Raw genomic sequence first — 27,647 nt, forward strand, 5'->3', positions numbered from 1 at the left:
TTAACCTGAAAAGTATTCTTACTGGGTTAAGAGATTTAATTAAGAGAGCAGCTTCACAATCTCATTTAGTTGTAAAGCACAATACACAGACTAAACGGGGAAAAAATGCATTTTGCTTCTTTAATGCACCGGATCACTCATCTAGAAAGCCGTAAGGGGGAAATAATTCACGGCTCTGGTTAGCCTCGGGGTGGCGAGTGCAGGCTGTCATCAATCTTATCAAACCGGCAGCAGACATGGAGTCACTCAGGATCACGGACCTTGCATGTTAACAAAGATTTTGCTAAAGGGACAAAATAAATATGCAAATAGGATTAACCGGAATCGGGTCTAACTGATTGGCAGACTTTACGCTTGGGAGAGTCGAGATGAGAATTAGGAATAGCGGAGAGGAAAACTGCTTTATTTAATTAGCCTTCATGGCTACCTGCTGGGTTTTTACACCGAACTCTAATAATAGTCCAACATCCATACGCACAGGCTTTCAGTCATAGCTAATACTTCACACTCAACAGCGCTAAATAACTCTCCAGTGTTTCACTCAATCATGCTGCAGACCTCTGATATATAAAACAGACTAATTTCCAGTTTGACGGTTTTACCTGCTGTTATAAATTAATACAACTATTCTCTAAATCAAAGTCCTTTCTTGTCACTCAAGTCATGGCACATTTTTGGTGCACAACGCCTGTGTGCAATGGTAAGAAAAAAAGACTAAGACCTAAGCTGTATTTTTGGTGGTCAAAGCTCACCAAGTGCAGTTGGGAGACTTTTATGGGTAAAGGAGGAAAAGAGTTTTAAAAAATAGTATTTTGTTGCTATTGAAAATGTCACCGAAATTCTCAGCAGTAATATTTCAATAACAGGTCTTATTTTGACATATTTCTGAAATAAAAAGCAACATGATGATGAATATTGATTTTCTTGAAAGGCTAAATGAACTCAGTTTTTCTAAGACGAGTAAGGCTTCTGTGTATGATCTGTCTCAGTGACGTAACGTGCCACAAATTACCTTACTTCACAAACTCAGTATCAACAGTTTAGTTTTTAAAATATATTCAGGAAAAAAATGCCACAATTCTGAGAAGCAAGAAATATCTTCTCTAATCAAGACCAAAATGAATCCTAAAGAAATCTCACATGGTCTAAATGCATACAGTATGCACATTGTTTACATAAATCTGTGCTACTTGTTTCTTTTTACCATCTAAACATCCCCAGCTGTCACTAATGGAAAGGCAAACAGGCCCCCTTTTTGTTATTTATGTGAATAAAGAGGCACGGCGAGGCCCAGTAAATCACTTTGGCTTCTGCTTATTACCGTCTTTTTCCTACTTCTCGTCTTTCAATGCACATCTCGCCAGTCTAAACAGCCTGATACCTTTTCACACATATGCTAATACTAAATAATCCTGCCAGTATCAGCGGCTGGGTAATTGGGTTGCCTCTTCTCTCGCCTCATTTGAGTCCATTTGCTGACAGGATTACGGGCTATTATCCCTCAGGATCCCGTCGGATCTCCTCAGGTCTTCGGATAGCCAAAACACACAAACAAATGAGCTCTCTGCGAGTGTGTGTGTGTGTGTGTGTGTGTAGCGCTCTCAGTCTGAATATGGACGGTCAAGCCACAGCTGTGTCATTTTAAGTTATCATCATCTTCTATCATTATTGCTTTCTCTGGGGATGCTTCAACCTAAGTACAGCACACGCCCCGATCTGCAGTACAAATAGTCGGGGACTTCTGTCCTCCATAAGCCTCTCAAAAGCTGAGAAAGCTTTTCATTGAACGGACTGCCGATCAGAACGGGGAAGTGGAGGGGAGGCTAGCTCAGGTAAGGGCCAGCCTGGTGAGAATCAAGAATGCTTCAGGTTGAACAATTTTGGTCAACAGAGGGCGTGACATCATCTTCAAAGAGAGAAAGGAACAATTTGCAGCATCAATGTTCAATTAGGCAAATGCTATGTCATTAAAGGGTCAGTTCACCTAAATAAGAGAAATTACACCAGGGGGGGGGGGCAAAACTGTAAAAGCACACGCACACGGATGAAGTAACAATGGCCACCTCATAAACGTTGCCAGGTTATTAGTGCATGTGCTGGGTGAAGAATATGTTAGTTGCAAGAGCTTACTGCAGCTTACATGGGAAAGCAAGGGAGCAATAACAGACAGAGACAAAAATAAAGGCTTTTGCGGGGTCACTTCTCAAACACCAATATTCATCAACAATAACAGTATGTTGCTATTGAAGATTTTTCTTGAAGGTGTTGTGAAACCAAGAGTAGGAAACAACAGAATTTCCAATTATGCAATAAAGGAACCACAATATGCTCACCACAGGCTGAAAGTGTTCAGAACATGGCTCTCATCACCACCTGACACACATTCAGCTTTTAGGAGACATCTCTCTAAAACATTTAAACCCGCAGATCTATGAATGATGATTTAAACAGAAAACAATAATATCGGACCCAAGCGCTTCAACATGAAAATAAAGGACGCTGTTCCTTTGATAATACATTTTTTAACAACTACTCTGGTTTAAGAACTGCTGCTAAGTGTACATGAGCGGTGAAAGTGTGTGTTACAATTCTGGTTGGTTCCAAGAAGCCTGGTTCAAATGCAGTCAAAATATCAACAAGCAGAATGGTGCCACAGACCAGGGGTCAGAGACAAAAGTGGGTAAAAAACTACAAACTGAAAACTAAAATCTTAGTATACTGTAACTGAACATGAATTTTTATGCTACAAACTGCATAACATCTAAAATAGGAATCACCTTCAACCCGTTTTGTCGTCATTTGTTTTTAAGCTTTATCATCAAATGAAGGACGATCTTGTCCGTGCACTCACCGTCCTGCTGCTGGTTGAGGATCATGTTCTTCAGCGTGTCGCAGTCCACCGCGGGCAGCCCGTTGTCCGTGTACGTGGACGGACGGTAGTTGACGTCCGACCTGGACCGATTGTGTCCTTTCTTAAACACCGACTTCGACGAGGCGTTTCCGGCGTTGTTGGCGCACTCTTGCATGTGGGCCACCAGGTCGTTGGTGGAGCGTGCCCGGCTCCTCTTCCCATGCCTCAAGCCCATCCCCAGGCCCAGAACGCTGAAGTTGTCGGCCCAGGCCAGGCCGAGGGGCCCCACCTCCGGCTGCTCTCCGGCCAGCAGGTTCCAAACGCCGCTGGAGCTCAGTTTGCCCAGAGCGGCGCTGGACATGTCCTGCAGCTGCTTGGGCGTCCTCGCAGGCTGGCGGTTGCTCGATTGAGCGAGGCTCGGGCCTTGACCCTGGATCCCAGCCATGGAGTGGATGAAGTCCTCGGTTGCTTCCAGAGCTGGGCTGATGTCACCCACCACATCAAGCTGCTCAAGGCCCTCCATGGCTGTGAAAGGATGGCACTTCCCCTGAGTAACTAATCTTGTAGCAAGAGAGTTTTCCAGAACAGGAACAAAAGCCCTGCAATCATGACCACTAAGCAAAACTAGCATTTACAAGGACATAACGGAGTCTTCTGGACATGAGAGTCAGGTATGAATAGAAGAACCGTCTTCAGGATGTCTGAGATTTTCTCAAATAGTTGCTAGAAGTCCGACTGAAGATGTCTTCCGCTTTTCCTTTTCCAGTTCTGAAAGTTTGCGTCTTTCTTCCGTGAACACACAAAGATGCCTGATTAGAAATTCGCTATGCTGACACTGAAATCAATGCTCTGCTTTCGGTTGTCAGGTGGTTATGAGGTCAGCTGGCAGAAAGCGTCTGGGTCGTTCTCTGTGACGAAAGAGAAGAGAGAAAGAGGAAGTGAAGACAAGATGTGCAAAACCAATACCAAGAACAGATGCGCAGCTGACAGGAAGAAAGCTGTGTCTCGGTTTTTTTTTTCAAAGAAACAACAAAACCACTTCATGTCACAGTTGATGTTGTTAATTTAAAACAAGCGTTTGTTGAAGCAAGCAGATAAGTAATAAAGATTTGACTTCAAACATACCAACGGTATCTCGATTAGCTGAATAGAGTTGGTCATCCCGCCATTTATGTTCCAGTGAAATAATGATGGACTTCCTCCTCTGCTGCTTATCGGCAGACTGAGCAGCAGAGAAATCAGGCCAGGGTGGGGTTACCATCCATCTGCCTGACATGCCCATCCGTTCTCATCCTCCTCCCTCTATATACCGTTTGTATAGGCTGGGTCATTTGTGCTCCTATTGATTTTTCTTCCTCCCCCGTTCATATATTAATTATTTAATGGACATTACATCACTAGAATGCAATGTCTGCTGGGTTCAAATATGTACAAATCATTCAAGACTACAAAAGGGAACTTTCTAGGAGGGTTTGGTGGCAGCAGAAATATTATTGATTTTCTTTTTTAGAAATTAAAAATCTTTGATTTAGATCTGTTTTTTTTTTTCTTTAAGATATTTCCCCAAAAAAGACAGGAAAAGACTTGAGACCTACGAGCATAAGATGGCATGTCACAAATGTCATAGATCCATTTTATTTTTCCATTGTCAAAATTAAAAAGATTTGTAGCTTCATCACTTTGGAGCAAATTCTTAGCATTGTCCAGTTTGTATTAACATTTTACCACGCACACCCGCCATATTTAGAATGACATCATGTGCCTGCAGACTCAGCTTTGAGTTCATCATCATCAGTTACTCATCAAACTTCCTCCTGATCCCCACATGAATCACGAAAAACCAGACCAGCTGCCAAATCCATCTCCTACCAACCAACTAACAGGGATGCTGGAAAATATTACTTCTATAAATATTACGCGTGAATCACAATCTAAATGCACCAGTTGTTTCCAGGTACTGCTCTGCTGTTTTTACCACTCTGGTAACTTTTTGCGTTTTTCCATGCTATATTTCTGAAGGAGTACTTTTTGATGACAAACACAGCGCTGGCCGCGTAATCACCATCTTCAACTGACCAGATATGATTAACAGATGCCCACAAGTGGGATAACATTTGTCACCAATGGTTTGAGTAATATGAGGAAATGTTACAATAGGTTATTCACCTGAAATACTGGATTTGTCCTCTGTTCTTGTGTCAAAGCTTTGGCTTGTCTGTCCAAATGACTTTATTCCATAAGTTCAGATATTTGCTTATGTTCTCTCTGACAAACTGTGTGGAATCCATCTTTTTTTCTTTTCTTTAAGAGATCAAATGTTTTCTCCCTGCTCAACTCCCATGAAAGTTAAATATCTTCCATCAACTTCTGATTGTAACGGTATATACTTTCATATCATCTGCTGCTAGAACCTGCTATAGAGACAGCTTTTTTTGGTCATCATGCGGTCTGCTTTCAGGGTGGACCATCTTCTACAACCATGTTGGCATGTTTTGTTTTGAATGTCCTTCTCAGTGGAAAGAAGCACCTCTTTAAATCACCCAACACTTTCACGCTATTCCAGTCCACTTTCTTGAAGTCCCAGAAGGCCCGATTCGATACACCTGTGTACAATTTTAGCCATTTTAAATAAAAAAAGATGGCATTTTTAATATTTGAATTATATAAACTTGAAAAGTATGTTCTTGGTTAAATTATCTGGTCTCTCCGTATTGTCCCAAAATGTTAAACAACATAATCTGTGAAAGGTTCTATAATTCTTTCACATTACACTAAAATGTAATGTGACGTCTTTTATATCAGGTCCATACAGTGCACCAAAACCAGATATCTGATGAATCAAGATGCTTCTAGAATGGTCTCTAATCATCTACTGCAGCCAGACTCCATCCAACAGGCCAAATACATTATTGATATGAAGAGCTTAAATTCATGACACAGCAAATATCGCATTCTTGTAATATTAATTTGAAGACTATTACATGTCTTCAATACATTACACTTGAGTTTACCAGTTTTTATATTTCTGTAAAATCTCAGAAATGTTCATGTATAAAACAAAAAGGCAAATATACACTCCATAATGATGTTGCTTATCAAACTCTTGACAAATTGTTTACTTATTTTAAGCAAAATAAAATACATATGAGGAGTGGTTTCTTTAAAATGTCTGATCAGGTGGATGCTGCGTTTTAATACTACATTTTAACAGAAAAATTTTCTCTCAGGCTGGAAGTAACAGGGGTGACGCGTACTTCATGGACTCTTGAGAAAAGCAAAGCAAATTGTGTTTTCTTCTCTTAATTATTACTTTTTTCTCCAGTAAAAAAAAAATCGTCTTTGTTCATATTTAACTCAATAAATTTGTGTTAAACCTGAACCTAATGAGATTAAAATCATCTGAGAGGGACATCAAATTGTCATTCAACACATTCTCCGCTAATTAACGAGTTTCGTTGAAAAAAAAATCTCTACAGGAAGATTTCACATCAGAGTAAAGATGCTAGTCGCTGTCAGAAATTGATAATCAGCAGCTTTCACCATCCAGTCCTACTCAAGTGTTTGCCTCCGAGTCCATTAAGACTCATCATCTTTGTAGAAACAGAATTAAAGCCAGTCAGCTTTCTGTGTAGTTTTAGTAATTGACAATGCACCGCACACTCTTCTCTTTATGACTACCACTTGCAAACGACATAACTAAGTTCATTAATCTCATATTTGACCGGCAAATCTGCTTGAGTTAGGCCTATTTATCCTTTGCTAATGTGAGCTAACAGCTAACGGTAGCCTCTCTCCATCATGGATGAATGTGACTTTAACATCACCGATAATGTCTCACTGACTCTGAATACATCCACCATGTTTTACTGGACCGATGCTGTATTGTCTGGCGGTAAAACTGCCGTCACGCTCCAACCGGTAAAGGTAAATAAGACTCACCTTATTCTGTTTACCATTATGTCATTCCAGTCCGTCAGTGCGGAAGTCCTCGGCGTGAAACTCCGACTGGAGAATAAGGTTCCACAAAACGTTCTCATGGAAATTTAAAAAAAGCAGATGCCCAGAAAAACATTGACCAAAATCCGAGGCATTGTATAAAAATAACAAAATAAACAGACGTGTTGTATTTATTTAAAATAAAATAAAAAATTAGCAAGTGACTAGTTTACAGCTCTGTCTTTACCCAAGAAAATCATCCATCCATCCATCCATCCATCCATCCATCCATCCATCCATCCATCCATCCATCCATCCATCCATCCATCCATCCATTCATTCATTCATTTTCTTACACTCTTGTCCCCCAGTGGGGTCAGGAGGGGTCCAAGGAAATAATGTCACAGTAAATTAATTCCTATTACACTATTGATAGATTAGGGGGAAACATCTCAATCCAATATGTTAAAAATAGCATATCTATTTAGTTTGTTAATATGTCTGTTATTTAAAAAGTGGTCAAATATTTTATTAAATAAACATGGTACACCATTGGGATGAAAAATGCCCAGTAAGATGTTTAAATCATGGGAAAAAGGAAAGCTTGTTTTATAACCTGATTCTACTTTAAATTTCATGATTATGTCCTCTAACAAACCTTTCACAGATTAACTGGGATTTATTAAATTACAGACAGATTAGCTCTATTTTCTAATTATGTGACCTATGAGGACAATTATTTGCAGTGTATTGTATTTAGGGGTATCAGAATAAATATGTGACAATGTTTTGAAATGTATACTTTTCCGTCCTCTTCAAAATTAGCTGTTCCATGGGTTCATCTGTCAGTTAAAATCATAATAAATGCTCTGAACACTTTGGTTGTGATGTGACAAAATGTAAAAATGTTCTTCTAATGTAAATAGTTTTGGAAGACAATCTGTATGCATCCAAAGTAAATATAGTCAGTTTTTCTTTATCAAGAAATGAGAAGTTAGTAAGACACAATTTGCATAGCTGAATTTTTCAGTCTTGTTTTATTCAGGTAGACATGTTCAACAGTTTCCCAATTAGTCATTTTATTAACAAAGGTTAAACATTTTTGTGAAAAACATAAACATTTTATGAATTTATTTATTATCCACACAACTTAATACATCTCCATAAGCTCATCAAGTAAGCTATGAAAATCAACTAATTATATCAGAATACACAAAAATACTATCTGTCAGACTGAGGAACAGAAAATCCCTCCCAGCCCCCCCCCTCCAAAACACTTCTTACAATTTAATAAATAAAGCAAATATCATCATCATCATCATCATCATCATCATCATTGCTGTTATTTTGCTAAATTGTTCACAGTATTGTTTTACACCTATATTGATTGTAATTGATTTTGCTGTAACTCTTTGCTGGCATTTTTCAAGACACGTTGGAAAAACATCACACTTTTTTTTCTCCTGTTTCCATTCTTCATTTTAGAAACGAGGATCAAAGTTATTTTCCAAAATCTTATAAAACCTTTCAGATTTTTCAAGAACCGTACTCTGATGTGTTTTGCATCAAACCAATTCTGAAACACATAGTGCATTTCCATTATTATCATTACCATGAAATGGGATGAAAATCTCTAAAAAGCATGATCAATACCTAGGGTGGCAGGCAGGATGTAGTACATTTACTTAGTCTCACAAAGGAAGGTCATGAAATACGTCTGCACTGACAAATTCAGACCAAAATGAAAAAGGGCCAGAAGAAAGGAGGACACAGCCGAGGTGGAGAATGGGCTTCTGCTAATGGGCTCCTTGAAGCTGACCTGCCACCCAAAGTATCCGTCTAACGTGGTAAAACACATAATTCTCCTCCAAACAGAGTTCTCACGAGGGCTGAAACGATGTGAGGCGGCCATGGAGTACTTCTCATTGTTAAAACTATTTGGAGAACCAGTTTCCTTTATCCCAACAAGCACTGCTCTGTTTTCCTTTGTGATGGTTATTGTCATTATTTTAGTGCATTTTGCACCCATTCTTATGTTTTACTGACGTGGAAAGATGAATGCAAATAGCCATATCTTATACAACAATATAAGTGCACAGAAAATATTCACAGACTTATGTGTAACTTAAAAAAAGAAAAACAATATCTAGATGCACTATAGTCATTTGCTTCCGGCTTCTATTGAATTGCATACTAGCGCACATCTTTTCATTTCATGAGGAACAGATTAGGTGATCGCCTGATCCCGGCAGCAAAACATATGAAAGCTGTGATTAAAAAAATATAAATCAGTATTATTCCAACATAGATTTATGTTAGGATAATAGAAGTTAACGTTTAGTATAAGTAAGGTAAAGAATAAATATCGTGTAATTTAAAACCTGATTTCTTTGCGTTACCTGAGATCAGAAAGCCCTGCATGTAATACTGGTTATTTTGGCCTTTTCTCATTTTCTGGGAATAAATTCTCTGGTTTAACATTTTTATTTGAAATTTGTTTTGAGGTAAAAGATCTGAATAATCTCTGCATCGTTTTCCAATCTCAAAACAAGTTAAGAGCAAATGAAAAACAAAGAAAGTGGTTGCTATCAGTTACTTCTAATCCTTTGGGACTCCAGTGAACCACAAATGGAGCAGACATGAACCAGTGTATCCAGTACAGGAGTACCCAGTTGACTCCTGGGTAAGTTTTTCCAGGAGTGGGAAGCCGATCAACATGATCCAGGATCAAATTAACAATTCATCTAGGAGGAAGAAAGGAACCTGGAATACCTAAAGATCTCACTTGCCTCAGTTAAAGCGGCATGTTTATCGACTTTTTTGAGCTTCATATCATATTATAATAGTATTCCCTCATCAAAAACATACCTGGAGTGTTGCTTTGATTCTTTAAAGCATGTTGGAGAAATCCTGGAATCTCCTATGGCAACCATTCAGTTGTCCAAAACACCTGGGTGGGCCTAGTTCCGCCTTTGAGGATGCTCCTTCAGACTAGCCAGCAACAATTAGCAAACACCTGGTGGATCTGAGCATCTTCTGAGCTCATTAGATGCGAGTGACTTCACACTGCAACGCTGGTGGATGAGCGCTGTTGTGATGTCTTCCTGAAGGTGGAGAGTTGGAAAGAACAGGACTTTCTTAAAAAGACAGAGGTCCAATTTCAAGGCATTAATTTATGAAGTCAAATTCCTTTGAAGCCATATTTGATGTATGCAGCATTTTTATAACAACTGCAGATAACTTGTTCTACAAAATGATTCTAGGTGATTGTAAAACACATAATACCGCCCCTTTAAGATCAGTGTTCGTGCTTCAACAGCAAGAGACACGTCCGTCCATCCATCCATCCATCCGTCCATCCAGGCAATGGTTTTATTTTTGGGGTTCCTTTACAGATCGTAAATTCCCCCATTAGTCTGTGTAAAGCATCTGATTTGATGTAAAACCATATTAAAACCTTGTTTGTAACATGTCTTTGACAGCCTCATCATTATCTGCCTTCAGAGAACCGGCTTTATAAATTGCTGGAAACTTTATCACCGTTCCATCCTTCTCAGTTTGCGGTTTCTCTCCGGCTTTTGTCATGTCATCTGTCATAATTTGACATCATCTGAATGAAGGTCTAGACATCCGCGAAACATTGCTCCGTCTACGCTTTAGAAATCCTTTTAGGGTAAGTGCCCGCGCCTGGAAATCAAGACTGATGCAAGAAATAAGCATCAGCTTTAGGAATCAGGCTGTCTCTGATCTATCATTTCCCATTTCAGAGCGGTCTCACATCCTCCCCCTTCCCCACCAGCCCCCCGTCCCTTGACTAGTGCACTCGGGTCCCTCTCTGTCCTCAGTCTTGCCTCTTTCCCTCTTTATTTTGATCAGACCATCTTCTGCTGCTGAGGACTAAATTATGATTAGATTTAAGGATATGCAGTGCTTTCATCTGTCTACTGTGTTGTTCAATGCTGCTCCCCTCTAACCCTCCTCAAGCCAGCTCCCTGACCCCCCAAACACACACAGCACAATAGATGTCTACATCAACTCACTCACAGGCAATTGAACAGCAGAGTGGCCGCTTGGTCCCCATGGAAACGTGTATATGTGTGTGTGTGTGTGTGTTTAGTGAATGTTTCCCCTTTGCTGACACAAAACAGAACAAGTCTACGTGAGACACATAGACTGATGCTTTACATGTAAATGATCTGCTTACCTGTGATGCAACCAGTCTGCAGCTACATTATCAAAGCAGGGTGTAATCGTGAAGTGAAAGAAGAGTCACTTATTGTTTTCATTGTTTTGAAAAAAGTCTGAAATGTGACATTGCGTTCATCAGCCTTTACTTTCGTACCCGTAGATAAGATTCTGTGTGAACAATCCACCCCAGAAGTCTTCTTATTGCTAAATAAAGACCACTGTTTGTATTTTAACCTCAACATAAATACAGCTGTTCTGAGAAGGCCTAGGATGTTTATTAAAGAACATTAGAGAAAAAATCAACATCATGAAGGTCAAGCACAGCAGACAGCACAGGGAAAAGGTTATGGAGGAGTTCTGGCAAGATCAGCTTTATTCAGAAAACTTGCTTCGAGTTTTTCGATCAGAAGATAAACTGAAAAACATGGCGATACCACTGGAAAATTGTTGGCCACTCCTTTTAAATCACTTCAGTTCAAACAAAACATTAAACACCTTCTTCAGTTAAAACGTAAATATAAAACCCAATAAATAAATACATAAGTAATGAATTTTAAAAAGCAATGTACAGCCACAGGCTGACTTCTACCGAGTAACCAAAACGGAGGACCAGCTTGGTGAGCCACATAAACACTGACCCCTTCTGGCCAAACCTATGAACATATTCTAAATATATATTAGTTAGTCAGTCACTTTACATTGTTACCAAAAATAAAAATAAAAATAAAAATACTCCTGTGGATAAAACATGGATTTTTTTTTGTTTTTGTCGTCCTCTTGTAGTGCTTTCCTGAACTTCTCTTTGCTGTCTCATTACTTTAGTTTGTCTTTCCTCCTGCAGATACAGTAAAGATTGAAAAGTAGATAAGAGAGAGAGAGAGAGACACACACACATTTTGCTAACTAAAAGGTTTACCAGCAACCTCAGAAAATTGTTATTTAGGATATTTTTCTTTTTACTTTTATTTTGCAGTTACAGAGACTTTGAAATGTAATCCCATTTTAAAATGACATTATTTTTATTTGTAATACGTTCTATTAATAAATTGTCTGAAAGGTCACATTTAGATATTCAATTGAAAATGCCCTTTTGTATACCATCTTCTGCCTTGTGAGAATTCATTCTTCACTCATGAGCGCCCCCTGCTGGCCGACAGACCTAAGAGATCGCTCTGTTCAAAGTAAATTTTTTATACATGAATATTACTATTTCCCTTTGTTATTTTAGTCACATGTTTGTAAGCTTAAATGTATCTGATTGCTCAATTAACACTTTTGCTTGTAAGGATGTTTGGTCACTAAAAGTTTTATTTCTGCTCAACTGCTTGCTCCATTACTATACAGTATACACAGCACACAGAATACAGTACATAATTCATGTAGCTCATTGAAAAGACACGCAATAAAAATGCAACCTCAATATGACTGCGTATGCTGAAATATCAAAGGTACAATGCAAAACAAACACTAAGTTAACGAGTCTTTCTTTGCGGGAAGAGTAATGAGCTTCTGACTCTTCAGCTCAGAAATTAATTATTAAAGTTGCACCTCAGACACAAACAGGTCATAAAGTAACAAAATATAAAGGAAGCACTTCATTTAAATAGTTTTTACAAAGCAAAATTAGAAAGAGGAAAATGGTAAAGAAAAGGCAAAATTTTAGAGAGGCATTCACTTCAATAGCAGAGGGAAATGAAATTAGTAAAAAAAAATTTTTTTTCACTTTTTTAAAAATGCAAAAGCATTTGCTTTCTTTCATAAGAACTCTGTATATGAGGGTGGCGGGTGGTTAGCTTTTAACATAACAATAATACATAACACTGTAAAGAGAGGGCGAAATTATAAAGAATCATTTTCAGCTATAACTAGTCATTTTACTGCAATTTTCTAACAGGGAACATTGCTGATTTCTGTAACTATATGACTATAACTATTGCACTTTCTACTATTGTTATGAATCAAGTAGCCAAAGCTTTCTGCATTTCACCACTTTAAATGATTCCTGAAGTTAACTAGACTAATTTAGGGTTTAGGGTTTTCTCAAAAACCCTAAATCTATCTGGAACTTTCTTTTAATTTATGTATTTGTTCTTTTTGTAGCTGACTTAAAAAAAATGTAATTATGATGTCAATAAAATTCTTTTAAAACCTTCCACGAGAACGTCCTTTTAGCATGGTTATTGGTTTATAAGCATAACTTATCACCACATAAACATCATTTAGAACATAGATATGCAATTAAAAAAATACAGCACTTTTTGAGACAAATGTTTTAATGATCATATCCTACTAGTGGGTCAGTCGGTGCTTGAAGGAAATTAGTCCGATTCCTTCAAGCACTTTAATTTTATAAAAGATGGTTGTGTAACGAGTATGCAAAATCAGCCAGAACCCAAAACGCAGCCAAGACCAGAGATCAGATCAAAAAGTTTATTACTAAATAAAGGGAAGGGGGTGGGTTCCACAGGGAGTGGTCACACTGGTGAGTGAGGAAGTGGGGGACCAGCGGGGTCGGGGAGCCAGCTTGGAGGGGGTAGGGTGAAAGGGCAGAGGGGGCCGCAGGGACTCAGGGATGAACTAGATGACAGGGACAAAATCCACAAACCAGAGGCTAGTCGTTAACACAGTCCAGGGTCATGCACGGGGGTTTCTCAGGCAAGGTAATCCAATAGACGGCAACCAGGAGGCAGGGTCAGGACCAGGCAGGGTTCAGCAACAGGAGGGCACAATCTTCAGAGCAGAGGGAAAAGGCAAAATCAGTGGTCAAAAACAGGCAGGATCAGAAAACCAGTAGACTACTTGGAACATGGACAAGGCTTGAAAGCTGTGACAGTGGCAACAGACGATCTCGCACTGAGCTGGTGACGAGCAGCTGTTTAAATAGGGAGCAGCACAGAGCAGGTGAGGGTAATGAGTAATCAGCCCACTGAAGGTGGAGCTGAAGGGCTGAAATCATGACATCACCTCCCCCTCAAGGGGCGGCTCTTGACGCCCCTCTGGGCTGGTCCGGATGCTGGCGGTGGAACTTGCGGACAAGGTCCTTGTCCAGGACCAGGCGAGAAGGAACCCAGGACCTCTCCTCAGGACCATAACCTTTCCAGTCCACAAGATATTGGATGCCACGGCCCCAACGTCGGGAACGCAGTAACCGCCTCACAGTAAAGGCAGGGGCCCCATCAATGAGTCGGGGGGGTGGAGGGGGTCTGGCTGGAGGGCACAACCTGGATGACATCAGTGGTTTGATCTTGGAGACATGGAAGGTGGGGTGTACCCGTAATGAAGGCGGTAGTTTGAGACGTACCGCTACTGGGTTAACAATCTTAGTAACAGGAAATGGGCCCACAAAACGGGGTGCCAACTTGCGGTTCTCTACCTTGATGGGCAGATCCTTTGTAGATAACCACACCCTCTGACCGACCAGGTATCTCGGGGCTTGGGATCTGTGGCGATTGGCATTCCTGGCATAAACCGCAGAAGTCTTGCAGAGAGTAGCTCTGGCCCTTCTCCAAACTCTGAGACAGCGACGTGCTGATAAATGGGCAGCAGGGACCTGGGTGGCTCCCTCCTGAACAGAGAGAATGGGCGGCTGATAGCCATAAACGACATGAAATGGTGACAGACCTGTGGAGCTCGATGGTAATCCATTAATGGCATATTCAACCCAAGGTAAGTTCTGGGACCAGCGACTAGGAGCGTCCATGCAAAGGATGCGCAACTTGGACTCTACTTCCTGATTTATCCTCTCTGTCTGGCCATCCGTCTGAGGGTGAAAACCTGAAGAAAGACTGACCTCAATGCCGAGAAGGGTGCAAAACTCACTCCAAAAACGGGAAATGAATTGTGGTCCTCTATCAGATACAATGTTGCGGGGAATGCCATGAAGTCTGAACACCTCTCGAGCCATCACACTAGCGAGATCAGGTGCTGAAGGTAACTTGTGTAAAGGAATGAGGTGGGTCATCTTGGAGAACCTGTCAACCACAGTGAGGAGTACCGTGTTACCTTGAGAGGGAGGCAGGCCGGTGACAAAATCCATAGAGATGTGGGACCATGGTCGATGAGGAATCGGCAGAGGCCTCAGAAGACCAGCTGGGGGGCGTCTGGAGGGCTTAACTCTGGAACAGGTGACACATGCTAAAACAAACTCTCGTGTGTCCTTTCTCAGAGTGGGCCACCAGAATCCTGACTGGACCACAGCCAGAGTCTTTGCAATACCTGGATGACAGAAAAGTTTAGAGCCATGACAGAATTGAAGGACTTTAGGTACCATCTCTTCAGGAACAAACAGAAGACCCTCAGGACATTGAGCTGGAGGTGGTTGTTTTCGATGACTCCTCCTGAGCAAGGTCTCTATTCTGGTTAGAGCTAACCTGGTCTTGGAGGGAAGGATGTAGTCATGGTCAACAGAATCAGAAGAGCAGACAGAGGACAGATGAAGTCTTGAAAGGGCATCTGGTTTGACATTCTTGCTGCCAGGTCGGTAGGCCAGAGTGAAGTCAAATCTGCTAAAAAACAGTGCCCATCTAGCCTGTCGTGGGTTCAGTCTCCTGGCTGACTTGAGGTATTCCAAGTTCTTATGGTCTGTCCACACAGTAAAAGGAAGTGCCGACCCCTCCAGCCAGTGCCTCCATTCTTCCAATGCTAGTTTAATAGCTAACAACTCTCTGTCTCCTACGTCGTAGTTTCTCTCGGAGGCAGAGAGCCGGCGAGAAAAAAGGCACAAGGATGTAGCCTGGCATCATCTGCAAACCGTTGCGACAGGACGGCTCCAACCCCAGTATCTGAAGCATCAACCTCCACAACAAAAGGGTTAGACGGATCAGGAAAACGCAGAATGGGAGCTGAAGTGAAAAGACTTTTCAGCTTACCAAAAACATGTTCTGCCTCTGAAGACCACTGGAACTGAGTCTTGGTGGAAGTGAGTTGATGAAGAGGGGCAGCCACTGAACTATAACCCTTGATAAAACGGCGATAAAAATTGGCAAATCCAAGAAACCGTTGAAGTTCCTTCCGACTGGATGGTTTGGGCCACTCCAAGACGGCTGCCACCTTTGATGGATCCATGGTAATCCTGCCAGGAGCAATGATAAAACCCAAGAAGGATACAGATGGCTGATGAAAAGCACATTTCTCCGCCTTCACAAATAGATTATTCTGGAGGAGCCTAAGAAGAACCTCACGAACATGCTTGATGTGGGTGGGGAGATCCTTGGAAAAAATCAAAATGTCATCGAGGTATACAAAAACAAATCTGTTTAACATATCCCTTAAGACATCGTTAACCAATGCCTGGAAAACGGCTGGGGCATTGGTGAGCCCAAAGGGCATGACCAGATATTCATAGTGCCCTGAAGGGGTGTTAAAAGCCGTCTTCCACTCATCTCCCTCCCTTATACGGACCAGATGGTAGGCATTGCGCAGATCCAGCTTAGTAAACACTGTACTTCCTTGAAGGAGCTCAAAGGCAGAAGTCATGAGAGGTAGAGGGTACCTGTTCTTGACAGTAATTTCGTTAAGACCTCGATAATCGATGCAGGGCCTAAGAGATCCATCCTTCTTGCCCACAAAAAAGAATCCTGCACCTGCTGGAGAGGAAGACTTTCTTATAAGACCTGCTTTGAGGGCATCGGAAAGGTATTTCTCCATAGCCTCTCTTTCAGGACCAGAAATGGAATACAATCTGCCCCTGGGTGGGGTGGTTCCAGGGCGGAGGTCAATGGCACAGTCGTACTCTCTATGGGGAGGCAGAGAAGTGGCCTTTGATTTGTTAAACACCTCACACAGATCATGGTAAACCTTAGGGACTTTAGACAAATCTGGATAGTCATGGTTGACCTCACGGGGGGAAGCCATGATGGGGGCTTCCTTTAAACAAGAAGTGGAGCAAGATGAACCCCAAGACTGAACCTCACCCGTGAGCCAATTGATGACTGGACTGTGCTTGATTAGCCATGGGCGTCCCAGAATCACGGGGATCTCAGGAGACCTGGTCAGCAGAAACGTGATCCTGTCGTGGTGATTTCCTGAAATCAGTACAGACACAGGCTTAGTGCAGTGGGTTATTTGATCAAATACCCATCAATAACAAAGAGCTCACGTGGTTTATCTAGAAGTTCCAACTCCAAGGCGAGCGCATGTGCTAGGCTAACATCAATACAGTCAGCATCAGCCCCAGAATCAATGAAAACAGGAACCTCCCTGCCTTCAGGAGAGTCAGAAAATCTGTTGGTGCACTGGTTGTGTGGAGGGTTCTGAGATCTGAGGATAGGTCTCAGCCAAGACACCCCAAGCTTTACTGAGCCTGTCCTTTTGACGGACAGCAAAGAGCGCGATGGTTTCTCTCTCCACAGTAGAAACACAGGTGATTTCTGAACCTCCTCTCCCTCTCTTCAGCAGAGAGCCTGGTCCTACCCAACTGCATGGGCTCCTCAGTGCCAGCAGGGGGAGTTGTGGAGACCTGTGGCATGCTGCAGGGACTGACCTGGACAGTTGAAACCCTTCTTTGATAATTAGCTGAAGACCTCTCCCTCTTACGCTCACGAAGATGTTGATCAATCCGTGTGGCAAGCCTTTCTAAGGCCTCAAGGGTCCTCGGAGGGTCACGGGCAGCAATCTCATCCTTAATCTCATCTGACAGGCCCTGGTAAAAAACGTCAAACAGGGCTTCATTATTCCAAAGGCAACTGGACTTCAAGGCATGGAAATTGATTATGTAGTCAGTAACAGGTCGAGAGCCCTGTTTGAGAGAAAACAGTCTCCTGGCAGCCTCCCTCTCAGGACGGACTGGATCAAAAACCCTCTTCATTTCTTCAGAAAAATCAAAAAATGAGTCACAGCTGTCGGCATCATTCTCCCATTCAGAAGTTCCCCACTGTTTTGCCTTACCAGATAGTAGAGAGATGGTGTAGGCCACCTTGGCCCGCTCAGAAGGGAAGGCAGAGGGCTGGAGTTCAAAAAGCAGAGAACACTGAGTTAAAAAAGGTCGGCACTGTTCGGGATCCCCATCAAAACGCTCTGGGGGGGGATCTTAGGTTCATTGTTAGCGTTAGCTGAGGGAGTGACAGCTAGAGGACGTGGCGGTGTAATGGAGGGCCTAGCTTGAGTTTGGGAATCTTTTAGAGATGAAAGTCCCTGTAAAAGCTCCTGGACATTTCTTTCTAGGCCAGTAATGGCATTCTCCACACTAGAACACCAAACCGGATTAGGCTGTGGGTTCATACTGGCGAGATCGTACTGTAACGAGTATGCAAAATCAGCCAGAACCCAAAACGCAGCCAAGACCAGAGATCAGATCAAAAAGTTTATTACTAAATAAAGGGAGGGGGTGGGTTCCACAGGGAGTGGTCACACTGGTGAGTGAGGAAGTGGGGGACCAGCGGGGTCGGGGAGCCAGCTTGGAGGGGGTAGGGTGAAAGGGCAGAGGGGGCCGCAGGGACTCAGGGATGAACTAGATGACAGGGACAAAATCCACAAACCAGAGGCTAGTCGTTAACACAGTCCAGGGTCATGCACGGGGGTTTCTCAGGCAAGGTAATCCAATAGACGGCAACCAGGAGGCAGGGTCAGGACCAGGCAGGGTTCAGCAACAGGAGGGCACAATCTTCAGAGCAGAGGGAAAAGGCAAAATCAGTGGTCAAAAACAGGCAGGATCAGAAAACCAGTAGACTACTTGGAACATGGACAAGGCTTGAAAGCTGTGACAGTGGCAACAGACGATCTCGCACTGAGCTGGTGACGAGCAGCTGTTTAAATAGGGAGCAGCACAGAGCAGGTGAGGGTAATGAGTAATCAGCCCACTGAAGGTGGAGCTGAAGGGCTGAAATCATGACAGGTTGTTTCAAATCAACCTCCATCGCTCTCCCTGATCCAACTCACTCAACAGTGGAGAAAATCAGATCACTTCTGATCCAGAAGATCCAGGCTCCTTTAAATTCATATTCGACTACTTTTGAAACTTTGTAAGAATTATCTGATTATTTTTTCAAAATACGCTGAAACCCAAGACGTGTTTCTCTCTCTTTTTTTTTATTTTTTTAAAAAACCCCACAAACATAAGTCTGTGATGCATTTTACTGTCATCACCCTTTTATCACACAGCGTTCATAAGTAATCTCAGCATCAACATACACACATCCGTTGTCATGGCAATTGTGGAACAGCAGCTCCACAAGCTTGCAGGTCAGAGGTTAAACGTTCAAGAGTATCAGGACCATGTACCTAAAAACATGCAAACATAAAAACCCCAAGCAGAGCATTCAGTACGATACAGTGTTGTGTTTTCTGGCTTGATGTTTCTTTTTTTTGTTTAGCTTTTTTGCAATTATTGATAAGTGGACTCTCATCAATTGATAAGTGAGCTATTATATAAAGTGTTTGAATGCTTTACTACCAAAAGAAAAAACTTTTCAGTTGATTTTGGGAAAGGTCATATTATTATTTGTGAAGCAACAACTAATAAAAACAATTGTTTGTCTGTAAAGTTTCTATTTTGACAATTTGTATTGAAACTACTCACTTAGATAACACATATTTCAACATGTTAATATTTTAAAAGTTATAGTGACAATGACTGAGAAAACTTTTGAGCGTAATATGAATGCGGACTGTTATGAGGATGTTTTCTTGTGGTATTCTAGGAATACCACAAGAAAACATCCTCATAACTGGAGGATGTTTACCTCCTGTTATGAGGAGGAAACACAAGAAAAGTGGTAAAGAAGCACTTTTCTTGTGCTTCTTTACCACAAGAAAAGAAGCAGGAATGACCAAATGTACCTGCAACAAAAAGAGTCTGGTAAAGGCAACCAGAGTGTCACATTGGAATAGAAAATAATCCAGCTAAATAATGAAGCTGACACAAATTATGCATTAAATTAAATTCAATGGAAGACTATACAATGTGTAAGAAAGTGGTTGAAAAAGAAGCAAAGCATGAATGCCAAAAGTAGTTATAACATTTGAAAATGTGCGTACGACTTTCCCACGATCTGCATCTGTGGGGCTCAAAATAAAGCAGAAGAAGAAGAAGCATGCGTTCATTTTCTTGAAAAAAGGGGAAATGAGAGTGCAGGAATTGAGAGTTAATCCACATTGTTAGCAAATTAATTAGTGGCGGTGATGCACTTCCTCTGTCATCAACCGCAGTGAGAGGGCCAGAAATAAGCACACACACAGAAGCAGTAAATCTTTGTGCAAAAGTTATGAAGTTGGGGTTTGCGTAAATCTTTAACTGTCAAACTGGCATGTGTGAGTTTTTTAGGCAGGACATTTTTGTCAATGTGCTCAACAGCTGCAGATTTGTACTATAAATGTACTGAAGATGCAAAAATAAATTTCTAAGCAAAGTGTTTAGGTTAGATTTTTTGTTCACATGTTCGCTGCATTTTTTCAGGATTGATGGAAGGCATTTATAAAAGTATTTAATTAGACTCAACTAGATTAAAACAATGAATTTAAATATTATAGATGTGTAGATATTCCTGTTTATAATTTTATGTCACCATTTCAACTGTCCTGTACGGTAAAAACAATATGCATTTTTAAGTGATACATTTCCTTTAAGGAAACATAATTGCTGTTTACGCAATGTGAAACTTTAGAAAAGATATGGTCACCTCTGACGTCTGACTTCCTCAAATGATATGAGGTTGAACTGGATGCCTTTTTCCTGAATGCTACTTCTGCAGATCTGACAATCAGGCACAAGAGCAACATCCATCCAGACAATGGAGAACATCTACGCCAATGAACCCGTTCAAGTGTTCTCTAAAGGTACACCAATAACTCTAGGAGGAAAGAATGATTGGAGAAAAGAGCAAGGTGGATATATGTTTTTGGTTTTTTCAGCCTTTGTTAAATGTCAAATTGTGTTTGATTCCCATTTCTTTTTTGTTAAGGTTTAGAAAACTCTAAAAAGAGAGTTTATGTCGGTGTTATCATCATACTGGGGCTCCTGACTACTTTCCTGCTGGCTGGACTGATCTACGTTCTTATCCGCTGTGAGTCTGGTTCTCCGAAATCAATGCCTTCATTCTTAACTGTCTTCATACAAACAGAATAAAGTGTTGTGCTGATTGCAGGCTGCAGACCCCACCAACAGGGATAGCCTACAGTAAGCATAGACCAGTATGAGATTCCCATAATGATGCTGAGGTGTATTGAAAGTTTTATAATTTGCCTCCAGCTAAGTGAAGAAGTGAAGACACAGACTTAGATGATCCCAGGCAATCAAAGCCAATAGAAAAGTTTCCCCCCAAAAAGTACAGTCATTGTCACACAAACATATTTCCATTTTGGCACCATTATGCAGAACCACATGTGTTCTCATCTTAGCTTGTCTTTGAGTTGTTTGGTGCAATGTGTTCATGTTTTCTGATTTGTTTTGAAAGGCACAGCTGCAATTTCTGTATCCTTGCTCTGTTTACTATTACGTATGTGCATGTTGTACTCCAGTTATCCACTGGGGACACTGAGAGCGAGTTCTTTTGTGTAGGCAGCACTGTGCTGAAGAAGAAGCTGCACCTGTAAATTAGCAATAAAGTGAAAACAGCTATTCGACGTAAAGAAGTGTGTTTTATTGTGAACATGAGAACTGAACAAGAAAACACAGCACCATGTCACTTACGTGTGTTGAATCTTCGAGTTCATTATGAATGTTTGTTCATTTTAGGTCATCAAACTGGCAATTTGGTAGCGGATTTCTCCATCAAGCTTTCTTCGGTGACTCAAGAGAAAGACCGACTGAATGCCAACCTCACTGACATGAATAAAGAGCTGAGCAGGCTTAGACAAAGTAAGTCCTCTGCTGCTTGTGAGAATGCCTGTTTAGGGCTCTTTGCACGTCAGTTTCCACGTTCGAGGAAAAGCGGCTCGGTCGTTTCCGGTGTATAGAAAATGGCATTTTACACTAGGTGCTTGCAAAACTTACCCTAGGTAACAATTAATGACGTTCCTCGACCCAAAGCCCCAACAAGTAAGCTAGAGAAAGGTTTTAATATGTACTTTCACAGATACGAAGGTGAGATTTACTTTCTTTAAACTTTATGGCTAACATTAACTTTAGCTTATGCTAGTAGGCAATATTCTCAAACATATTTTTGTTAAAATGTGCTATTTAAGTGTAATAATTTAAATCCATTCTAACGGACAATGTTTTTACCTTATTTTGTATTTATTTTCTAGTGTCAAACAGAGAGCAAGTAACGGGGGAATTACAGTTCGGGCTTTTTGCTTCCGAAGCATGAGTTCTAACAGAGAGAAAGATAAATGTTATTTTCGTGTTTTGAAGGTAATTGGTCAAAAGGGAGTTAATTTTAAAAAACTTACTGAAAAAGAGGAGAAAAGTGGATCAACAATCTGCAGCTATAAACAGGAGGTTTGCCAGAGTTTGCAGCGCCCACTTTCTAACAGGTTCGCAAAGTTTAAATTGTACTTTCAGATGTCTTATTGGACAGTTACTTAGAAAGCCAAGCATTCATATGTAAAGTAAGATATATTATTTTCATGCCCTAGCGTGGTTGTCCCCACAGTGCTAATGTTGTTAGCAGCTAGCTCAGTGTCGAGTCATGGACAGAAAGTATGTTTATTCAGTGGGACTTTCATGCTAAAAAAATAAAAAAGCTAAATAAATTAAATATAACCTACCCAGCCATACAGTCACAGTGAGCTGTGACTATTCCCCCACATGGTTCATGTCTGGACACGAGCTATATTCGTGGCCAGACAGAAACATGGGGTCACTGTAGGTCGCTGCGAATGGTTGACCTACATTGGACCTGAATCCAGCGTCCTACAACGACTCAACATTAATGAACAGCTCCAGCATGAATTTGAGTTTACAGAAGCTAAATAAATTATTTACCAGGAGATCCAAGCTTATAGAAATAACATGGGTTAGTTCGTTGTTAGCGATAGCATCTTTATCATAGGCTAATTACTTAAAATAGCACAATTCACTACTCACCTGGCAGAAAGAAGTCGACAGACACTTAATGCTGCTTTTGGTACTAAATGCTTGACCCAACTTCAATCTAAATGATTGTATTCTCCAGGCTTTTGAAAACTTTCTTCTGGCTCATCGTATAATATGAGGTCTGCAGCTCCAGGTAGTTAGTTATGTGAATCGCCTCAACAACTGGTAAATCCTCAGGATTAAAAGAAAAGTCTTTTTTACCAAGATAATACAGATTATATCCTAAATATACACGTATTTTTTCGAGATGCCTTGTTTGTTTCAGCCTATTTAGGGCATTAGCTACTTGTTGTGATCAGTTTTGCTTTGTTTTGAACCAGAGAAATCCACTTCCGGCCCTCCATCTCAATTTTGCACTTCATCCAGGTCACGTGTCTGAAACCCAGCAATTTATCTAATTTTTTTTACTTCATGTGAAATTTGCCACTAAAACGATGTAATAAACGTTTGAGAAAATGTCTTTATTGATGTAAGGCTGCATCTAAAAAATATTGCCAGAGCTTCACCTTTTTGACATTTTGTTTTGTTACAGCCTCATTGCTAATTACTCACGCACAAATACCCCAATATAAAAATGTGGGAAAACATTTTAGAGGGTTTTACAGATTTACTAAAAATAGAAAACAAACTGAATCCCATTTGTACTTTAGGAAGGTTTATCTTCAGCATTTGATATCGGTCAGAAATGGAGGGAAATGTGTAATATTGGATGTTCCTTTTAGAGGAGGGATGTCCTACAGGATGGACGAGGTTCTATGGTTCTTGTTATCTTGTGTATTGATGCGGTTCCTGGGATGCAGCCAGAGAATACTGCGTGAAGAAAAACGCCCATCTGGTGGTGATAAACAGCGCAGAAGAACAGGTACTGGGTTCTGTTACTGGGAAACATTTTTCTTCTTATGACACGTTTTGTTGATCCGTGGTCTTCCACGTTTTGATGTTGTGAAGAGCTACAGAGAAATAGCAATATTAGTGTTTGCAATATTTTAATGGATGCTTGGAAGCAATTTTTGCAAGTACTTCATATTTCAAGTGCTATGCATTCAAACTTTGCATGCCCGTAATGTGTTTGGCCAGTTGAAGGAATTTTGGCTCTAGCTCAGAAAAATGCTTCCTATTTTAGTTGTTGAGGAATTGTCTCTTCCTGTGATTCAGTTTTTAAGGAATGTTGATCAACTGCAGCTAAAAATCTAAAATATGTAGCCTAATATAAGGTGGACATGATTAATCCATCCTGATCTAAGATTTGTTGAAACACATTTAGAGATGAATAAAACCTACATATTATATGTAAACCACCCCCCGCCCAAAAAAACCGAAAAAACATTTTCAATATCTTTTTTTAGTTTTAGGTGCAGATAAGATTGAGTGAGGTAAAAAAAAAAATACAAATACCTACTAAATATTTGCATAAGTAGTATAGTTCGTTATATTTATAAACGAAGGGATGGGAAAAGGTACCATTTATGCATCAAACACTCACCACTAAACTGCATGTAATGTAATGTAGTTAAAAATAAATGTGTTTTTTGTACATTTGGCAGAACTTTGTGGCTTCGTACACTGAGGATTCAGTTTGGATTGGTTTGAATGACAAACAAACTGAGGGTACCTGGCAGTGGGTTGATGGATCTTCTCCAGCTCTGACGTTTTATTCCTTTATTTCTTTTGTCGTTCAGTCTTGACCATTAAAAATATGAATTTTTCTTAGCTTACACTTTGGCTTCTGTTTTGAGGAATATTTGATGCATGAAGACAATAAAAAAATTGTGTACATTTTTATTAATATTTATTCTTGGATTACTACCCTCTTTATTTTTCTTAGTCCATAAGAATAGACTGGACCAAGGTAGAAATATGCTTCAAATCAATCAGGCTGTTTAAGACTGAGAGCTTTAAATCTTACTCTTGAGCAAAGTTTTAGCAAAGCCAAGAATTAACCCCAATAGTTAGTTCAACAATCAACACAAATGAGCTAAAGTAGTATACTTTAGATGTGTGGGGACAAACATCTATGCAATAATACAATGTTGATTAGCTTCAGACTAGCTCAGAAACATGTAACTCCATGAAATGGGTTTCTGGCCGAGCAACCGCATCCAAGACTTAGACTCTGTCCACACTGAGACGATTTTAGGTGGAGACACAGAGGTATTTTGTTATTTATGCTGTGTCTCCCTAAAGTAATTCCTTTGTTTTTATTCCGTCATAACATAAGGTGATTACGGTTATTCTCTTTTCTTTAATGTTCAGGTTCTGGGCGGAGAATCAGCCTGATAATGGCGGTAAAGACGCTGGAGCTGCAGATGAAGACTGTACACACACCAGAACTGATGACGTCTGGAACGACCTTCAATGTTCTCAATCTCTGCACTGGATCTGTGAAAAAGAAATTACGTAGACAGTCTAAATAAGCATTTCTAACTGCTTTATAATACAGGTCACTATGCCATTATGGTGTGTTATTAAATAGATGCAGCTTGAAGTGACTTTTTCAAGCATATTGTTTAATTTTGTATGTACATGTATATGTTGTTAATAATCAGAAACATTCCTTAAGAAATTCATTAAAAAAAACTAAACATCACTGGTAGAAAAATCAGCAATTGGTGGAAACGTTTAAGTAAAAATATTTGAACTATTAATCTATTAATATGATTAGTTTTTTAAAAATCATTTCCAACAATCTAACATTCACTATGCATACAGTCATAATGTCTCCTCTGCTCTGATTCGTCTGTTTAGTGGCATTAAACGGATGCATGTTGTAGCAATACGAGTCTTTTACAGGAAGTTACTACTTTAAGGCAGAAGATTAAATCTGCTGGTGTTATTTTTGAATTTTGAATACAACTCTTGCATTTATATAATGTTTTTTCAGAAATGTCAATAAAAATATGTATTTCAAAACAAAATCAGTGTTTTGCATGTTACCCATTCACACTGCTTTAAAAAAAATCTGTACCTTTAACTTCAATGACTTTAAAAACATGTTTAGCTTACAGGCCTCCAAAACGTTTGAAAAAGTTGGACATTTTCAATTCATTTGTTTTAACTCTCTTTGAGACATAAAACTGAAAATATGCATCGAGTTCGGGTTTCTCACATTGGGAATGCGAGTAAAACTTTAGTTCTTCTGAAAATCTAATCTCATCCCATTTTAAATATCTTCATATTTATTTAGAAACTAAAACAGCTTTAAAAAAATATTTATCAATAATCGATGTGTCGTAAAGAGGAGAGATCATTTTATAAACCGAGTTCTCAACTGAGCCGTTACGTCAAATGGGTGAATTTTATAAAATCATCTGCTTAACATTTATCTGCCAGTGTTACAATGTTTTTCATGCTCTTTTCTGTATGTTTTCAGCTGCTACGTTAACATTGCATGTTTATTGTTAATATTATTTCTTTTTTTTAAAACACAGTAAACTTGAAACATGGAAATTGATTCATGGCCAAATATTGAAAAGGAAAACCTCACAACCTCCACATTTTTAGAATTAGAGACACATCCAGGCATGCTCAACTCTCATCTTTTTTAATCCCCATAACAAAGGAAGTGATTTTTTTTTTGTTGCATTGATCCAGTTTATATATTCTTTTGTTTTGAATAATATCCATGACACTGTACATGACAGCAGGTGTTGATGTTTTTCACAATGTGCTTCACTTTTTCACATTTAGACCCATAAATAAAACGCACTTCTAGAAAGTCTTAATGCAACTTAAGCATTAAGACTCCAATGCTTCAAGCAAAAAATAAAATAAAATTGAAACTACATAAACTGTATTAATTGGTTATCTGAAAATGTTTTCCCAGTCTTCTGTGTTTTTTGTGAACATAACCATAACTACTAAAGGAATAAAAATATTTAGATTTAAATCCTAACAACATTAAAAACATCCTGTGATGTTGTTCAAAACACAAAACAATATTTGTTTGTGGTTGACATTTGAAGACATTTCTGTTTCCAGTCATTAAGGAATCAACTTGAATTTGGTTGAATGCAAAAAACAAAAGGTTCCTGATGGCAGGTTGACAAAACTTCCCCAAATCTCACCAGTGTTTCCTTTTTTTTTTTTTTTAACTCTGAGTTACACTCTGAGTTAACTCTGAGTTCAACTCTTACCCTTTATGGGGCGACCTATAAAGGGGTTTTTGTCCTTTAGTCCATACCACGTCAACAACATTGAGATGACTGGTCTCTGTAAACAGCACCTTGTCAGTTGTTTGCACGCAGCTGTAGTTGGAAATGATTCATCCATTGGAAAGACAGTAAAGTAGCCAGTTGTCCTTATTTGCATTCTTTCTGAAAATCTGAGTAAAATGTCTCATTTTATGTATTTAACCGAAGAACAGAGGACTTTAAAATTTGATTGTAGAGGGATAAATGCAGAAAGAAGTGGAGAAGGAGAAACCGACTACTTTGAGCGAATGTGTGAGATTTAAACTCATGCATCACAAACTGTTATTTGTTTACATAGATATATGTGCTAACATCAATCTCACTGCACATTCAGATTGGTGGCTCAAAAATAATGCCATAATTATCAGCAGAAACTGCGGCATGTCACTGGGAAAAGTGTGGCAGTTTAAACACGAGTGTGATAACCGGCGAGGTTGATGATTCTCCGTCAGAGCATCGCTAGTGATTTTTTAAATCCTCCTCATCCGCTGCATCCACTGTTTGTCTGACC

General features: G+C 40.0%; 1 protein-coding gene and 1 long non-coding RNA gene across 3 annotated transcripts in view; one reads left to right on the forward strand and one right to left on the reverse strand.

Annotated features, from left to right (window-relative positions):
* plekhm3 (pleckstrin homology domain containing, family M, member 3) overlaps nucleotides 1–6,868 on the reverse strand; it is a 41,867-nt gene extending 34,999 nt beyond the window's left edge. The window contains exons 1-2 of the mRNA XM_008432787.2: nucleotides 6,791–6,868; nucleotides 2,852–3,759 (exon numbers count right to left, since the gene is read on the reverse strand). Of these exons, the coding sequence (XP_008431009.2) occupies nucleotides 2,852–3,482 (631 nt within the window). The 5' untranslated portion in view covers nucleotides 3,483–3,759; nucleotides 6,791–6,868. The remainder of the gene's footprint in view (nucleotides 1–2,851; nucleotides 3,760–6,790) is intronic.
* Nucleotides 6,869–20,551: 13,683 nt separating this feature from the next.
* LOC145549147 (uncharacterized) lies at nucleotides 20,552–26,680 on the forward strand. 2 transcript variants are annotated; one of them, XR_014085118.1, is made up of 6 exons: nucleotides 20,552–20,794; nucleotides 20,872–20,973; nucleotides 21,645–21,767; nucleotides 23,669–23,808; nucleotides 24,491–24,594; nucleotides 25,200–26,680. It is a non-coding gene; the product is annotated as an uncharacterized LOC145549147 (long non-coding RNA). The 2 variants fall into 2 exon arrangements; XR_014085117.1 differs by lacking the exons at nucleotides 20,552–20,794; nucleotides 20,872–20,973 and having other exon boundaries at nucleotides 21,483–21,767.
* The last annotated feature ends 967 nt before the right edge of the window (nucleotides 26,681–27,647 follow it).

This window comes from Poecilia reticulata, chromosome 2 (genome assembly GCF_904066995.2).
Source record: "Poecilia reticulata chromosome 2, P_reticulata-male-v2, whole genome shotgun sequence".
Classification (NCBI taxonomy): Eukaryota; Metazoa; Chordata; class Actinopteri; order Cyprinodontiformes; family Poeciliidae; genus Poecilia; species Poecilia reticulata.